At 42.2% G+C, this 18,838-nt stretch overlaps 2 protein-coding genes across 2 annotated transcripts; one reads left to right on the top strand and one right to left on the bottom strand.

Annotated features, from left to right (window-relative positions):
* Positions 1-142: 142 nt before the first annotated feature.
* On the bottom strand, positions 143-3,332 carry LOC140356424 (uncharacterized). Its single transcript, XM_072441331.1, has 3 exons — positions 3,283-3,332; positions 2,869-2,936; positions 143-2,370 (listed from the first exon to the last, which is right to left on the bottom strand). The coding sequence occupies exons 2-3, from the start codon at positions 2,882-2,884 to the stop codon at positions 980-982; spliced, it is 1,407 nt and encodes a 468-aa protein (XP_072297432.1). The 5' UTR covers positions 2,885-2,936; positions 3,283-3,332; the 3' UTR covers positions 143-979.
* A 96-nt stretch (positions 3,333-3,428) lies between these two features.
* Positions 3,429-7,650, top strand: LOC140356414 (alpha-N-acetylgalactosaminidase-like). The gene is made up of 9 exons (XM_072441322.1): positions 3,429-3,519; positions 4,069-4,219; positions 4,355-4,495; positions 5,351-5,562; positions 5,643-5,737; positions 6,168-6,329; positions 6,429-6,626; positions 6,992-7,132; positions 7,197-7,650. The coding sequence occupies exons 2-9, from the start codon at positions 4,071-4,073 to the stop codon at positions 7,392-7,394; spliced, it is 1,296 nt and encodes a 431-aa protein (XP_072297423.1). The 5' UTR covers positions 3,429-3,519; positions 4,069-4,070; the 3' UTR covers positions 7,395-7,650.
* The last annotated feature ends 11,188 nt before the right edge of the window (positions 7,651-18,838 follow it).

The following is an 18,838-nucleotide window of genomic DNA, read 5'->3' as shown; positions in this document are numbered from 1 at the left end:
TAAAGAGCTAATGCAAACAAATTCAATATTGGAAAAAAATCAAAACAAAACATTATTTTCCTCAAGGGAAAATGACAAAGCAATCAAATAAAACACACCATAGGCTAGCTAAAACAATAGAAAAAAAGGTAATCAAAATCTTTTATAAAAATAAAATATTTTTTTAAAGCATTAGATCTCCAATACATGGGTCCATGAAGTTAAAGCTTTAGGACAAATTCAAAATCACAACAGCAGTTTCCGGGCGACAGTGAAATAGAGAAGTACTAACTCAGGTACAAATAATCTGTCAGTGTTTACAAAAGTATATTTTACAGTAGAGCTGAAACAAGTTAATCAAAAATCACAACTAATTGACTATTGAAATAATCAACTAGGTAATCAAATATTCATTACACAATATACACAAACTCCAAAACATTCCATGCGCAGAGAAGAGGTTTTATGACTCAACAAGAGCAGCAATTACTCCAAAATAACACATGATGCGTGTGAAATTACTGCTTCCTCACACAATAATGTTTTCATTAAAAGCAGTGAAATGAAAACATTATTGTGTAAGGACAATGTTGTCACGTAACATCTCTTTATCTTCATTACGGTCAAATCCTTTAATATTTCTCATTAACGGGCCTTTTGCAAACTATACCACTAATCAAATAACCAAAAGAATAATCACAACATTTATCGATTACCCAAACAATAGTTAGTCGCAGCCCTATATTACAGTACTACTATTAGAATTTCACATTTTAATGATGTTGATAGCCAAAATTCTCTAATACATACTTCAGGATGGAAAGTTTACTACTGACCACATTCCTTTTTTAAAATAATACTATAATCTTCTTTTGAAACCTGAACTCACTCACCAAGCTTTTAGCGAACGTAAGAACAGACACATGCAATTACAATTTTAATCATCGCAACAGTTACATTTCGTCTGTTTACTCATCATACTTATATTTGTGAGACGCAGTCAATGCCCGCCTTCACTTTCAGCAGGAGCGGGTAGAGATCTCCCTAACATACCAGACAGAGTGCCTCCCAACGCCAGCGCTAAGGCCAGCAGCACTCCCGCGGTCCCCAGCTTCCCCAGAGCGGCTGTGCCCAACGCTGCCACTCCCAGCACCCCGGCTCCGATGGGCGCTGCTGCTGCGGTGACCGTTTCCATGCCGATCTCTCGAAGTAGCTCCGGCCCCGTGAGAAGCCCCTGGCGGAGTTTCATTCTGGTGTTGAAAGGGCTTTTTGGTGCTCCTAGGACATAGGACCCCATTGCAACGAGGATGACTGTAGTGAGTTGCGACAGCCCCATAAAAGGAGAATGTATTACTTGAGTAGCTGCAATTACTCCGACAGCGACTGACGCAATAGTTATTAAAAATGAGAGTCTTGAATTATACACTTCTTTGGCCCCGACGCTTGCAGCCGAAAGTGATACCGCTGCAACTGCAGTGACTCCCAATATCCCCCCAGTGCTGCTTCTGGCCCCTAAACTTGGCACATTGTTCAGGATGACTCTCAGTGCAAATGCTGACAAAACTGAAGTCCCAATTGCTATTTTTCCAGCCATCTCTGTCCCCACATCAACCATAGCCACCGTCCCCAGGCCTGCTCCTAATATACCTGACGACAGAAAGGAAACCCAAAGGACAGACTCTAACATAATTACCATTTCCGTTTCGGAACCGTCGTCCTGTGCGCCTGCACCTAACCCCACACCAAACCCAAGTATCCCCACAACTACTGAATAAAAAAATACTCTCTCCAGTAACTTGCATTCAGTCACGCATTTGGGTTTTGGAGTCATTCTTTCGGTCAGGGTTTTCCGAAGAGCGTAAAGGGAAATTATGGTTATTATGGAAAGAAGAAGTCCAAGTATGACGCCCATTCTTCCATAATAGATACTAACATAGAGGGTGACAAAGATTATCGACAATGCCTGTGTCAGTTGATTTATATTAGAGTAGAAGAAAACCGCAGCTACTAAAATCAATTGAGCAATGAGGTACACCCCCAGTGGGAGTAAACCCCATGATATCCCTGTAATGGCAGCTCCTAATATTAAAGACATGGATGTTGCCAGTGCTGTAAGCCACGGTATTTCAGATCCAGTATGTTTTGGTAGCTTCGTCACCATGGCAGCAAGTAGAAAGCCACTCCCCAGAGAGATGAGCATCGAGGTGCATACAAGGCAGGAGGTAATCACCCCAACTCCAGTGGATCCAGCTCGACTGGCGGCCTGAACTGCAATCGGGAGCAGTGTGGGGTCTTCACTTAGGACTGGCTTCAGGGCAAATGAGGAGGCTTCTGCAAAGGCAAACCCTGTAGCTGTGCCTTTAAGAATGGCCCCCAGCAAACCAGAGACACCTAGAGGAGACATTTGAGAGAAAAGTGAGTGAACGAGACTATTTTTGAAGCTTGTAAATTATACAATGCCATTCATGCACAGCAATAACATGTTTTTTAACATGAAATGGAGTAATGGATATGACAATATGCGGAGTGCCGTTTGCATGTTTCAACACATTCTGCTGTCACTTTAAGAGAAAATGAAAGTGGTGAATGACTCCACGATGAAATGTGAAACTTGGAAGAACAACTAAAAACAGAAAAAACTAAAATCATGGTCTGAATCACAAACATCTGATGAAACTAATGCTGAATTAATGCATTATATCTGCTTCACACTAATTTAAATGTAAAGCCAAAACAGCCTCTTGTAACATGTTTACAGCATGTTTCAACACATGCATGTTGTTAAGGACTAACACCAAACAATACTGGCTGTAGCCAGTGGCAGTTTAACCACAAGTCAAATATATCAACATTTAGGCCCATTTATGCAGTGTTTTTAAAATTACATACCTATTGGCGTCTCCATTGTCCCTCACTGCACCTGGTCCCTTGACTTCCGCTCTAAGCTCCACCCTTTCCTGTTCAGAGGACTAAACGTGTTGATTACATGGATCTATTATAATGGTTGATTACAGGTTGATCATAAATTGCATTGTCAGACACTGGGCCAAAAGTAAAATATAATAAGTTATAATTTTCATTCACTCATATCTAGATGTTAATCTGTCGTGTCTGTGCCTAAAATTCCGGAAATATGTAGGACCAAATAAACATAACTGAAAAAAATAGTCTGTCAATTTATACTTGATACCAAACTAATATTATAAGGCTGCAGTCATGGCTTGACTTATAGGCTTAAATTATATAATTATTTTATATGTAGCATATGCATGCGTATTGTAAAGGTTTAATAAAGGTACTTACTTTATATACTGGTTTCTAAAGTAACTCAGCACTGTTTTAGACAATAAACAAGTTTGACATTTCCGGCTTCGTGGTCAGCTGACAGTGACGTTGCGTCATATGACCGCTGCTTCTATAAACATCGCATGGAGTGGAAGAGTTTATTTCCTGTTCACGGCATGGTTCATGGTCTGTCCGCCGTCTGATGAGAAGGTTTTGGACACTTTCACTGCAGCGAATGTCCTTTGCGCGTTTATAGTGAGTATGGACTCATTTATCTGTTTATTTCTGTTTATTTCTGTCTTCTGAGTCTAGAAGTCTACCCACAGTCTAGGCTATTTTTTTTAATAGTTACTGGTTTTATTTTTTTTTATCTACCCATTATTAGAATATTAGGCAAAAGTCATTTTTCTATATGTCCACTAATGCACAACAATTGCACCTTTTTAAGCTACATTTTAGATACAACTACTTAAAACACTTTTCTGTGATGTGTAAGCTGTTCTGTGTGCAGTCATGTGACGTTTTTGGAGAACTAGGCAGAAGTCACCCAGCAAGTTGTAGACATGTCAGCTGTTTGACCTATGGGTGACAATTTAAGAACAATAGCTGAATTGGCATGTGCAGTTATTACATTGTCTGTTTTTAAAGGGAAGATGGAGAAGAACAGAAATCCCCCTTTGCTTTGCCACAGTGCATATTTACTGATTTACTCACAAAGGGAAATTATTCAGAGCACTCAACACTTTAGTTGTATTAATTTCATACACACCTTAATAGAATATACCTCTCTGTTTATTTGTTTAGGAATGAATCAACCCGTGATCATTTTGGCGTTGGCCCTGTGTGCATCAGCTCTTGACAATGGCCTGATGTCGACTCCACCCATGGGCTGGTTGGCATGGGAACGATACCGCTGCGACATTGACTGCGAAAACGATCCTAAAAACTGTATCAGGTAAGACGACTTTTCAAATGTGGGTTAACCCTAAATGTGCAGTTTTGTTGATGGGATTTAATTTAACACTGTCCTTTCCTACCTGTCGTTTAAATTATTGTCAAATTATATTCTGTGATCGTTTTGTGTTTTTAGTGAGAAACTCTTCATGGACATGGCCGACAGACTCTCTGAGGACGGCTGGAGGGAACTGGGATACGTTTATGTCAACATTGATGATTGCTGGTCGTCGAAGCAGCGAGACAAAGATGGACGACTTCAGGCGGATCCCAAAAGGTACAACACCATATTGTTCAAGACGAAATGGGCTTATTTAGTTCACTCGTCAAGCTCTTAAGTTATAAAAGTTCAGCGTGACAGCAATAAACTAGAATCTATAATGTTTGGTTCAGGTTCACGTGCAGAATCAGCAGGGACGTAAATGAACGGCCAGAAATGCAGTTTTATGTTCGTTTATCTTGAGTCAAAAGTTGTCAAAGAAACCCATTAAATATACTCTGGGAAATACATATTGCATTGTGTGTAATATTGACAAAAACGACTACCGCATCTATCTCAATATATTTTTTAGAGTACCCCAATAACATTATTCAGACAATATTATGTCAATCCCAACTGAAATGTGTTAAAACATGTCTTTAAATGTATTAGCTGAGACCAGACAATTGTGAAATGTCTTGAAAAACTAATCCCAAAAGTGCTGAAACATTACATTTTTATTATGAATCTGCTCGTTTTGTAGCATGTTTCACTATAAATGATATACTCTTTATTAAAATGTAACTTTATTATCGACATCTGCTTAACTTTTGTCAGGTGAACTTTATTTATTGTACAATGAAGAACGTTTTCAGGCGCTGAGTGCAAAGTGTAAAGTCTATTTTTTTTTCTCAATGATTTTGTTGTGTGTGGACTTTATCAGACAGGAAAGGACAGAGTGAAATGGGAGCTGAGAGAGGAGGGAGGACATGCAGCAAATTGTCAGGACGTGCTTAAGTCTAACAATGAATGCAGACCAACAATTCCCCTTTGGTCCTCATAGTAGAGCTGCACAAAACACGCTGGACATGTTGGATTTCAAAGTACTTTTTGTGCAAATATATATAATCTTCACAACCTCCACTTGTTCAGGTTTCCAGGGGGTATCAAAAAGTTGGCCGACTATTTGCACATCAGAGGCCTCAAGCTGGGGATCTACGGCGACATGGGCACTCACACCTGCGGAGGATATCCCGGCACGACACTGGACAAAATCGAACTAGACGCCAACACGTTTGCCGAATGGGAGGTCGACATGTTCAAGTTTGATGGCTGCTACTCCAACGCTACAGTGCAGGCGCAGGGTAAGGACTATTTATGTGCGCATTACTGTCAGGGCGCGTTTGAGTTGGGTTTTCTGACGTCTCCTCTCTCGTTCATGTAGGTTATCCCCTCATGACAAAAGCACTAAATGCAACCGGTCGCCCCATCGCTTACTCCTGCAGTTGGCCAGCTTATCAAGGTGGTCTGCCCCCCAAGGTCTGTTGTTTTTAAAATATTCCCCACATTTGCTACTAGCGATTTGCATTTCAGTTGTTACGATTATTATTACGGTATTGACATTGTAAACCAAACCATGTGGAAATCTTTAATCTTCCGTCATTGCCGTTGTCCAATTTGTATCAATTCTTCAAATACGTCATCAGCATATAAAATAAAATGAAGTAAAAATGTTAATGAGAGTTAAATAATCTGACATAACTGGCCAGATTAAAAAGAGTTTACATTTACAACTTTTGGAGTATAGATTGAATTGACATGACTTGTTTTTCCTGCTACAAAAAGTCACTATTATAATTTTTTGTTTTGTTTTTTACAATTGTCAGTGAACTTACAATTGTCAGTGAAATGATCTTGACATCCCGTCTGTCTCCATGTAGCTTATTGACCTTTTTAAAACTCATTTCAGGTGAACTACACGCAGCTGGGCGAGCTCTGCAACTTGTGGCGTAACTACGGTGACATCCAGGACTCTTGGGACAGCGTGATGTCAATTGTGGACTGGTTCTTCGAAAACCAGGACGTTTTAATACCTTTCGCCGAACCGGGAAAATGGAATGACCCCGATATGGTCCGAAATGTTCTTAAGCATCGATCCTTGTGTATATAATGTCTGATCCATTTTGAGGCGTATGCATGTTTCCTAACGCTCTGAAATTGTCCTTCACAGTTGATTATTGGAGACTTTGGCCTCAGCATGGAGCAGTCTCGCTCTCAGATGGCTTTGTGGGCTATAATGGCCGCTCCTCTGTTTATGTCCAATGACCTGCGCACCCTCAGCAGCGGCGCCCGTGTCATCCTGCAGAACAAAATGATCATCAGCATCAACCAGGACCCGCTGGGCATTCAGGGGCGACGCATTCTCAAGGTGTGTAAAGCTTTCATTTAGGGCTGCAACTAACAATTATTTTGCTAATCGATTATCTGATTAGTAGTTTAGATGCCTAAGGCCCAAAGTCACTGGGATAGGCTCCAGTCACCCGCGACCCCAAAAGGGAACAAGCGGTAGAAAATGGATGGATAGTTTAGATGATCAGATTTGACAAAAGTGGACCCAGTAACGCAGCTTTTGGACAACAAAAACCCCAAATTTAATTGATTCCTGTGTCTTTTTGATGTAATTCCTGCTTTGTCAGAGTCATAAAACCTCTTCTGCCAGAACCTGGCACGTTGCACACTATTGCTGCTCCATATCTATCATTAACTATTAACATTGAGTGTCTTGTGAACTAGGAAAAGAGTGGCATCCAAATCTTCCAACGACCCCTCTCGAAAAACACCAGCGCATTGTTGTTCTTCAGTCGCCGCGCCGACATGCCGTATCGCTACAAGACGTCACTCGCCAAACTCAATTACACCACGGGAAGTTACAAGGTTCGTCCGCTTCAACAGAAATACGATTTATTGCGCTGTACGTTGACCGGGTCTCGTCCCGCAGGTCATTGACGTCTACACGTTCAAGTCGCTCGAGCTGAAGGACTCCACCGAGTTCGTGGTGTCCGTGAATCCCAGCGGCGTCGTCATGTGGTACGTCACCGCGCCCGCTAAGCTGAACACGCGTCTCTACTTCAGGGATGGCCTCGATCAAGCACCTGTCCGCGAGCAGGTCCAAAATGACATACCAGTTTTACTATAACTTTTTGAATACACTTTTTTAACATTTGAGGATTTAACCCAGCACATGATTTCTAAATTGCGGTTTGCTCAGGGATATGTGATGCTTTCCACTTCTCCAATTTTATTTTTAAGCCTCAAGTTTGTACATCCAGCATTTTAATCAGTTTGTTGTGCCATATTGATTTTTATCGTACGTTTTACTATAGAAATCATTGTAAATACTACATATTTTTTATTATTGCCTCATAAATAAATCAGATTTTATAATGCAAAAATGTGAAAGTTTCCATTTCTACTCTTATCTGTATGGTGTATTTATTTAGTTTCTTCTATTTTTTTAATATATATTTTTTAACCATGGCACATTTCTGAAAACATAAACCTGGCAGATTTATTTTTGCACAAATTGCAAAAGAACTCAAGTCACACGTTTTAGAATGTTTAACAAATCAAATTGACTTTGTGTACCTGGTACAGACTCTGTTTCCACTACAGAAATCATTTACATTTAGTTTCTATGAATGAATAATTAAATGTGCTCACATTCTGATTGCACGCACATCCATAGATCTAAGCAGTCTTTTAATGGACAGTGCTTAGCCTGATTACCATTGCAAACTATGTGTCATGAGTTAAAGGTGCACTATATAGGGTGCTGCCCTACGCCTGCTTGTCTCCATGGAGATGTAATTGCTTTGCCTTCAACATTCCACAGTATGTCGGTGTAATCCCTCATTCGTCCAGGCGTATTCCATAGTAAAAAAAAGCTTCAGTTGTAGTCAGGGCCGGCCTAGCCTATAAGCGAACTAAGCAGCCGCGTAGGGCCCCGAGGCGTTAATAGGGCCCCCAATCTGGCAACCCGTCTTATGCGAAGTGCAAGCGCAGCGTGCGCCACTAGTGTAGTAGCGCTGCTGGCGCGGCAGCGCACACAGCGGTAGCATAAAACGCACAAACCACATTTATTTGTAATGACAATCTGGCAACCAATACACCAGACCTGCGCTGATTGGGCAACTTCATTGTGCGCGAGCAGAACGAGAGCAAAACATAAACACAACAGAACGTGGTCCCTGCGTGGTCCTCATGTCCAGAGGAATATATCCCCCCGATGCCGAAAAACGACGATGTAAAGAAAACTGCAAACTCAACAACACTCTCCAGGTATTGAACTTCTCTTACAAAGAGACGGTTAATGCTGCTGTTTGAAACAACACGATTCTGTCACGTTAGTTCGCTCAGGCTGGAGGCGACGAGAGCTCTGCCCCGCGCACAATAATATGTCTGAAATATAGCCGCAAGCGGCAATGATCGGCCCTCGCCACGCCGCCGCCACACCGCCGCCACGCCGCAAGAGGAGGGGGCGCTAACGCGCCCCAATTGTCCTTTTATCACGCCTACTGCTGAATCTGTGACGCTGTCACATGTTCTCCCCTTTGTTTTACCATCAAAAAGCAATTTTATTTTGAATTCTTGGCAAAATGTGCGGCTTTGCCGCACAGACACCGTGACTCTTTGAATGAAAATGTGGATAACTTTTGATGGTCCTGAAGATGAGTCTCACCAAATTTCAGGTTAATAGGGCTGACGCCCTGGGAGGAGTTTGTGAAAGTCTAAAGTGTAAACATGTTCTGGCCCCATTGGAATAACATGGGAGGTTTCGGTCATCGTTACGGCAACGCCATAACAATTATGACATGGGTCTCATTGACTTTTTTGATGGGGATGCTAAAATTGAGTTGTGTGTCAAATTTCATATAATTTCGCAAAACTAAACATTTAACCTCCATATAAAATCTGTAGGGGGCGCTGTGGCGCCAAATGAATTTATTTCACTTCAAGTAGGTTTAGGGCAAAGAGTTTAACAACTGATTCTAATTTGACGCAATTCGGACTTTATCTGCGCAAACGGCAGAAATTTTAAATATGGGAGATTTCTGAAATTTTAGTTACAGTTTGCGGCTTCGCCGCACAGAGACCGTGAGAGGTATCAATGTAATTTGGATAACTTTTGATGTCCCACTCCTCAGTAGCATTTTCACCAAATTTCAGCTTTTTAGGGCCAACGCCCTGGGAGGAGTTCGTAAAAGTACGACGTTTGGAAAGACTCCGAAGTCATGTTTAGCCATTTTTGAAGCAATATGGCCGACATTTGGTTCGGGGGACGGCGTTGCCGTAATAATATTTTTTACTTCTCTTGTCACCATCTACCTCTGCGCCAAATTTCATGATTCTACGATCAGATTTTTTTTGGGTCATTTCCCATCTCTCAATGCATTTTTGGTACATTTGGTGGCGCTGACGCGCCAATTTTTTTTATTTTAGAAAAGGGAAATAGCCAGAATGTAGAGAGGCACGATTTTTAGAGGTGTGCAAATTTTTGTGACTTTTCGTCAATGTTCACTGGGTGAAAAATAGGGGGGTTGGTCCCGAGAAGAAGAAGAAAGAAAGAAAGAAAGAAAGAAAGAATAATATTCCGATGCGAAAACAATGTTTCCCATTTTTCAAATATCATAAACTATACATTTTCGGAAAGCGCTCGCGCTTTCCTACCTCATGGTGTGGGTCCCTGGTCACTGACGGGTACTTTCGATAATTTTGAGTGGGCTCCGCCCACTTTGTGTTTTTGGCCCTCTATACAGTAATAATGTTCAATTTTTGCATTACATGCTTATATGCACGGAACATGCAAGAGATGGGGAACGTATTCGTGAGCTACTTAGCGCAAATGAGTGCTTTATATGGGGATCCCAATGTAAAGTGCTCGTTTAGTGCGAACTTTTGCACGGGCTTCGCCCGTTTACAACGGTAATGTTCCATTTTCCTACAACTAATTAGTATGCACGGGGCGTGCATGAGTGGAGGAGTGCGTTAGTGAGTGTTTGGAAGTGGGCGAGCGCTTCGCGCTCGATTTCGTGCGCACTACGTGCGCACTTTCGCAGCCGTGCTTCGCACGGCCTTACGAGATTAATAGGCCTCTCGCCAGCTTGTGGCGCTCGGGCCTAATGAAAGATAATAAGCTTCACATTTACACCAGCCCGGGAGTGTTAGCTGCAGGTGAGGCCGGGGAGGGGCGTCTATGCCCCGGGTCACTAAGAGGCGGAGATCCGGTCCGGACGAGCGCCGTCTCGTCCAGAACCTCTGACGTGAGACTTTGGAGTGAAAAGTGTGCGGCCCCTGTGCAGCCTCACTTAGAGACGAGCGGGTTCGAGTTTGCGTCTCTCTCTCTCACATCACCATGTGTGAGATCAATCGTGACTCGTTGTGTCTGTTTTACTTTGACTTCTTAACGTGCAATGAGAGGAACGTAAAGGTTTATGCACGTAAGGTCCATCAGCCAATCACATCGCAGCATTGTTTCACGCAGGAGTCCAGTGTGTGATGTTCTGATCAGAACAAACATTCATATTGTAATTCACTTTTAATAGAGCATTAAAACATTTCAATTTATTTAAAAAGCATCATTAGACTATTTGTTATAAATTATAATAAATTGATTGTGAAAAATAACCAGACATATTATGATTACGTCTGTTATAGAATAATACTATATATTTTTATATAAAAGTGGCAAAGTCTCTTCACAATAGCGAGGTTTGGACCTTCACTTCTCGTTCTGTTCATTCTCTGGGAATAACATTTTTGCACTGTCTAGTTTTATCAGTGTTAATTGTTAATCAAGCAATGCTTATGCCATTTGTTTAATTTAATATAACTTGTTTTGTCACTTTAGCAAGAAGGAAAAGTTGGAAGCTGTAAAAGATAAATTAGTAAGGATAACTATTAATTTTACATTTTCAGTTAAAATTAATCAATTTGATCATAATTATTTTTCATAGCCAATATTGTATTGAGTAATTAAGTACACTAATGTATTAATAACTGGCTTTAGTCATTTTCTCCTGGCACAGTTTCATCACAGGGAGAAAAGATGGTTTGAAAGAGGAGTCAAGGAAGCTATTTTTGTTAAAAAAGAAAGACCTTCTTTAAACAGGAATGGAGGGCTAAGATTCAATCTCCCTGGTATCTATAATGGAATACTGAACCCCTGGAAAGGTAGAGGACCAGGACCAGGACATTCAGATGTTAATCAGGTACTCAGGGTGGTTGAGCCAGGGTCTCACAAAGACAAAGAGGATTCTAATAGCCCATTAAGATTCTGAATAGGCTAGCTCGGTAGATACAAGGGGGGAGTTTCTGTTGAAACAAACAACTCTTTCTACTTCAGGAAGGCTCCTCCCAATGGGCGGGTCTTACCACAGAACAGTATTAATATCGGAGTTCTCGATCTAAATTCTGTTATTGACAATGACTCTTGGATGAGAGTCGAAACGTCTATTTTTTCTAACTGAGTCCAGATGACTACAACTGAAGCTTTTTCTACTATTCCACAGTATGGCATTAAACTTGTTTAATCTTGCATTTTTTAAAGTATTTTATGGGTAAAGAAAATAACCATGTGTTGTAAATGACATGCAACTGCCTGGTTCCAAGGAGATGGATATGTTTAATGCTATACTGTGGATCATTGCAGGCAAAGCATCAAAATCTCCATGGAGACGAGCAATTATTATTCTTTTTTTAATAAAAACTTAAAATGCACTGTTTCAAATGGTTATGCAGCGTATTATTGTAACTGAAAATGGTAATTTGTTAAATTAGAAGCATTAGCAGGTCATATTTAATTAAATCAATCAAAGCATCTTAACAGGTAAGTTACATTTTAACATATTGATAGGAGCTTCACAATTCTTGCATCCATGGAACTTGTGAGTTTCTGCTTGAACGTCTTTGCAGGATGTCAGAATAGCCTCCCAGAGCTGCTGTTTCTCTTGAGGATGCTCCAAAGCTTCTCAATAGGGTCAGGGGAGAATGGGGGCCACATATCTTCTTTTATGCCCATCGCAGCCAATGATGCAGAGGTATTCTTTACAGCATTTTCATTCATGAAGATGATTTCTGTACAGAAAGTGTGGTTCTTCTTTTTGTACCATGGAAGAAAATGATCAGTCAGAAACTCTACATACTTTAAACAGGTCCTTTCCATTTTCCTTTTCTAGATTTTTTTGGCCCAAAGGCTTTATTGGACAGGAAAGGACAGTGTCAAATTGGGGATGAGACAGAACATGCAGTACACTGTCAAAGCCTTAACCACTCGACCACCAGGCAGCACACAGAGGTCCTCTCTTAATCTGATATATTTGTCTGACAGAAACCTTCCTCATTGTGCCTTTATCTGCACAAATCATTTTGTGCTCTGAATCAGCTACTCTTCTCTTGATAGTACGATGATCACGCTTAAGTTTTCATGAAATATCTAAGGTTTTCAGATCTTGTCCAAGTCATTCAATTATTTCATGCTTTTCGGCACTAGAGAGATCCTTTTTCTTTCCTATATTGCTTGAAAATGGTGGTCTGCTTAATAATGTGGAATGTCCTTTTTATGTAGTTATTCTTGTAATTGGACCTACCTGGCAAAGTAATTAGCACAGGTGACTGAGATTTATAACACTGACCCAAAGAGCCCTGAGACACGATATCATCCATGAGTTTCACTGGAAAAATAATAATAATTACCTCTATGACACTTAAACACAATTTGCATAATACTTAGGAACACAGTGAAGTTAGTTAACACTGAAATTAAACCATGCACTATAATAAAAATAGGAAAACCGAATAGAAATAAGTAAATTAAACAAAAATAATTATAATAATAAATTAAATAAAACAATAAAGTAAATGGAATGGCTTAAATTAAATCAATGTTTGCTCCCTTTGTGGCTCGCAATTGTAAAAAGCCAATGAAGGTTTCAGACACTTCACTTCATATTTTGAACCACTAGAGGTCAGCGCTGCACCTCTATCCTCCCCTTTGTGTAGACTTTGTGCCAACAAATGCACCTGCTGAAGATCACAAGGTCACCCGGTGCACTCTATCTCTCTGTTATGATTCACACCGCTCTGACATCACCTTTTACTTTCACACACGCACAACTATGCACATATCAGCCTGCTTTGTCCTTGGGTCTGCGCTTCTGGTTTTGAAAAAAAGAAAAAAAAGTCATTGTACTCTCCTCCTGGTTACATCTTCTCTGACCTTGGCCTGCAAAGTATGTGTTCGTCTGCAGTCCGATCCCACCAGTCACAAGCACAAGCGCAGACTGGAGAAATGCGCAGTGACACTGAGACACTAACAAGTCTTTGAGGTCATTCCAGGCTAGATCCGAATCTGAACCAGTGTGTGAAAGAGGATCTAAGCCGTCCCTTCATTTCGCTTTCAGTACTCTCGGGTGACATTCACGCCTGCCAAGTCCACTGTTGAGGTCTTGGTCATTTGTTAACAAGATGTGGTTGAGAAGAGAGAGGCTGCTTGTCTTTCTCTCCAAGGTGGAAATGCGAAAAAGGAGACAGGAGTATTGGAACGAGGAAGGGAGGGGTTTTTGAGATGAGCTGGAGCGTTCCTGCCGATGCTCACGTAGGCTTCACAGCTGCAGAGGGAGGCTTTGCAACGCTCTTCTTTGTACCCCCGTCCCAAAAGATGGAAAAGTCCTCTTTCAGTTCTGCTCATCTGCTCTGACACCCCCCCAGCGCCCCCCTCATGGTCACAGGACAAGACATGCTGGAGCATTAACACATAGTCAAACAGGACACCTGATGGACAGCCGGCCTATTTGACGTGCATAATAATGTAATTAGGGGTTATGACTTCATTTTCACCCCTAAATCTAAGAAAATAGATTAAGAAGGATGTTCAGGAGTTCTGAATGTTTTGAGGCACATAAAAAGCGATGCAAAATGTAAAGGGAATGTTTTTCCATTAGGCCTGGGAATAACGGGGTCCCTTGTGATTTGGTACGATACACAATACGCAGCTCACGATATCACGATTTGGCGATACTTGATAAATTATTGTATGTGATAATCGGCGATCCATCACATTTAAAAAAAAAATAACTAAATACATTTTAACAGCAATTCTTTCATAAACCACAACATGCCCAAACCCATACACCCATTCTAATCAGTAAAACAGTAAACATGTCAAACGATTCGCATAAGGAAGTTTAATTAAAAAAAATACTCTTGGCAATATGTCGATACAGCAGCTGACAATATTGATACTTTGATCGATATTTGTATTTTGATTGGTATTTTAGCGTACTATATTTTTTCGATACAGTATTAACATCACACTAAAATAATTGTAATTTCTTTATCATTACCATTTGGTCCTGATCTGGATTAGGCAATTCTACAACTGATCAGGAAAGGTCCAAGTGTGTCCTATTTTTCAGTATCGATCTGTGTTTAAATTAGTATCTAGTTTCGATGCTATAGCTTTTGAAACAATCAGTATTTGGGTATTGCTGCTTTTGACAACCCTACTGACAGAAGTAGCCTCACACTGTACAATATACTGCAATACACCCAAAAAAGCTATTTGGTTCATGTGATAGCCGACACCCTTCTGCTCCTCAGTCCGTCCATGAGATCACTACTGAGTCTTGAGATATGATGTGTTTTCATTAATTGATACAAGACTGCATAGATGTTGGACGGCACTGATTAAGATCTTTTACAAGGGAGAGGACATCTTATTACTTGGTGCAGCGTTCATAACTTTGTAATCTCCTCAATGTTCCTTTAACAGTAATATTTCCAAGCCTAACTTCTCTAGAAATCCCTGCCGTAGATGACTGTACTTCTCCTGCCCGCCCACTCATACGTTGTGAGTGGAGATTTCCAGTATGGGTTTCATTTTAGGCGAATGTGGAAAGTGTGGGAGGTATTACTTAACAAGCACTTCTCGGTTACTCTGCTGTGCACCTGTGACGTCTTTCCCCTCCTTCCTTTGCCCGCACTTGGATTAGACACACTGACCTCCTGCCCGTGTCCCCAGTGCATGTGTTTGTATTAGCCTATATGCGATTACATAAAGAGTCCCGCTGACACTTATATACAGCGTGTTGTTGCAGCTGGAGTGAAGATGTGCCACTAAATTAACAACACATGTGACAATGTGAGTACGGATTTAGCCTGAAGATGGGACCTGTGTATGAGATGGGACCTGTGTATGAGATGGGACCTGTGTATGAGATGGGACCTGTGTATGAGATGGGACCTGTGTATGAGATGGGACCCGTGTATGAGATGGGACCCGTGTATGAGATGGGACCCGTGTATGAGATGGGACCCGTGTATGAGATGGGACCCGTGTATGAGATGGGACCCGTGTATGAGATGGGACCCGTGTATGAGATGGGACCCGTGTATGAGATGGGACCCGTGTATGGGATGGGACCCGTGTATGGGATGGGACCCGTGTATGAGATGGGACCCGTGTATGAGATGGGACCCGTGTATGGGATGGGACCCGTGTATGGGATGGGACCTGTGTATGGGATGGGACCTGTGTATGAGATGGGACCCGTGTATGAGATGGGACCCGTGTATGAGATGGGACCCGTGTCTGAGATGGGACCCGTGTATGAGATGGGACCCGTGTATGAGATGGGACCCGTGTATGAGATGGGACCCGTGTATGAGATGGGACCCGTGTCTGAGATGGGACCCGTGTATGAGATGGGACCCGTGTCTGAGATGGGACCCGTGTATGAGATGGGACCCGTGTCTGAGATGGGACCTGTGTATGGGATGGGACCTGTGTATGGGATGGGACCTGTGTATGAGATGGGACCTGTGTATGAGATGGGACCCGTGTATGAGATGGGACCCGTGTATGAGATGGGACCTGTGTATGAGATGGGACCTGTGTATGAGATGGGACCTGTGTATGGGATGGGACCTGTGTATGAGATGGGACCTGTGTATGAGATGGGACCTGTGTATGAGATGGGACCTGTGTATGAGATGGGACCTGTGTATGAGATGGGACCTGTGTATGAGATGGGACCTGTGTATGAGATGGGACCCGTGTCTGAGATGGGACCCGTGTATGAGATGGGACCCGTGTATGAGATGGGACCCGTGTATGAGATGGGACCCGTGTATGAGATGGGACCCGTGTATGAGATGGGACCTGTGTCTGAGATGGGACCCGTGTATGAGATGGGACCCGTGTATAAGATGGGACCCGTGTCTGAGATGGGACCTGTGAATGAGATGAGACCTGTGTCTGAGATGGGACCAGAGTATGGGATGGGAGCTGTGAATGAGATGAGACCTGTGTCTGAGATGGGACCAGAGTATGGGATGGGAGCTGTGTATGGGATGGGAGCTGTGTATGGGATGGGACCTGCGTATGAGATGGGACCTGCGTATGAGATGGGACCTGTGTATGAGATGGGACCTGTGTCTGAGATGGGACCTGTGTGTGGGATGGGACCTGTGTGTGGGATGGGACCTGTGTATGAGATGGGACCTGTGTATAAGATGGGACCCGTGTCTGAGATGGGACCTGTGAATGAGATGGGACCAGCGTATGAGATGGGACCAGAGTATGGGATGGGAGCTGTGTCTGAGATGGGACCTGAGTATAAGATGGGACCTGTGTATGAGATGGGACCTGGGACCTCTGTCTGAGATGGGACCTGTCTCTGAGATGGGACCTGTGTATGAGATGGGACCTGTGTATGAGATGGGACCTGTGTATGAGATGGGACCCGTGTATGAGATGGGACCCGTGTCTGAGATGGGACCCGTGTATGAGATGGGACCCGTGTCTGAGATGGGACCCGTGTCTGAGATGGGACCCGTGTATGAGATGGGACCTGTCTCTGAGATGGGACCTGTGTATGAGATGGGACCTGTGTATGAGATGGGACCTGTGTATGAGATGGGACCTGAGGATAAGATGGGACCTGTGTATGAGATGGGACCTGGGACCTCTGTCTGAGATGGGACCTGTCTCTGAGATGGGACCTGTGTATGAGATGGGACCTGTGTATGAGATGGGACCTGTGAATGAGATGGGAGCTGTGTCTGAGATGGGACCTGAGTATAAGATGGGACCTCTGTCTGAGATGGGACCTGTCTCTGAGATGGGACCTCTGTCTGAGATGGGACCTGTCTCTGAGATGGGACCTCTGTCTGAGATGGGACCTGTCTCTGAGATGGGACCTGTGTATGAGATGGGACCTGTGAGAAGTTAAAGTAACATCCTCCTGGACATGGCTATATTTTGTAAGGGGACTCCTTGGAAGAGCAAATTATGTATTCTTAAGCAATTTGAGCAAGCGTGATCCTACCGGCATATTTTACTATGATACTGAGGAGATGCAGACAGTTTTGTAAAAATCTTAATGATAATAATAATAATGATAATAACCATAATAACTTTATTTCAGACACAGAGCTGGTCCATAAGTTAAAAAAATACCCCCAAAAATAAAAATGTATTATCAGTCCATACATTTCTGGATGATTATAGAGTCTCTTAGCCCAGTCCTTTTTCCGAGCAGAAGTGGAGCGTCATGAGTTTTTTTGAGGGTTGGGCAGGATCATTATATTCTATTAAATATTAATACTAAACTAAACTTTTTCCTTTTAAAATGCCTTGGCAAGCCTTTGGTGGGAATCATTATTCATATTCCAAATAATTAAGATTTAAAAGTGCTCAATACCTTAAATTCTTAAGTTTCTTCATGTTGTCTGCACTGAAATGGAGCAAATGATCATGGTCGATGTAGTTACTGCTGTTTTTTAGCTGCTACTGCAACAAGAAAATACTTGCATACAAAGAAGCTTGTAATTTGATATATTGTGACACCCAATGATATTATTGTGAGACTTTTGACGCTGCAATATCACGATATTTCGGTTATTGCTACATCCTTCAAACAACAACATCAACATCAAGCACGCTTGAGTCCTTGTACCACCTCAAATTTGAGGATATAATGCTTTGCTGCCAAATAAATTCCATCCAGTAACAGATGTCCTGACAAAGAGAGAACCTGGTAATTCCCCTCGTTTGCAGTCATCTCATAATTGGCAAGTATCAAATCATTCATTGCCTTTTCCTGTATTGTGTTGATCAGAATCAGAATTAACTTTATTGTCAAAGAGGGACATTCTTTTTGGACTGGAGAAGTTTTTTGGCAGTATTATAGTGGGGTATTACTTAACTTACTTAATTAATGGTTTTATTGTCTTCTAGTGTCCATGGCAGCGTCTAGTGTGAACAAGGGTGGTCTTGAAAATGTTTTCCTTCATGTTTGGACAAGGAATTCATCCTTTTTTATCTGCTATTTTAATGAATGAAAGTCCTAGCTCGTCCACCAGCGGCTGCTCTGCTCCCAGTTACAGATCCACGACTGTTTCCACCCTCCGCTGCGTATGAGGCAAGCTGCACGTTGCCGAGGCATTTGGGTTCGCATGGCAACGGGCCAGCTGTCAGCTGCCTGCTTACTGGCAGCCTGTGTGGGTCAGGGAGAGACTCAGCCAGTAATGTGTGGTTCTGTGCAGTCAAACCAACACACGACGCACAGAAACTCTGCCGTG

The sequence above is a fragment of the Eucyclogobius newberryi genome, unplaced genomic scaffold (assembly GCF_026437365.1).
Source record: "Eucyclogobius newberryi isolate DKJ021-1_F unplaced genomic scaffold, fEucNew1.0.hap1 SCAF_1, whole genome shotgun sequence".
Lineage (NCBI taxonomy): Eukaryota > Metazoa > Chordata > Actinopteri > Gobiiformes > Gobiidae > Eucyclogobius > Eucyclogobius newberryi.
The sequence above is the reverse complement of the archived record's forward strand: the minus strand, read 5'-3'. Positions and strand labels throughout refer to the sequence as shown.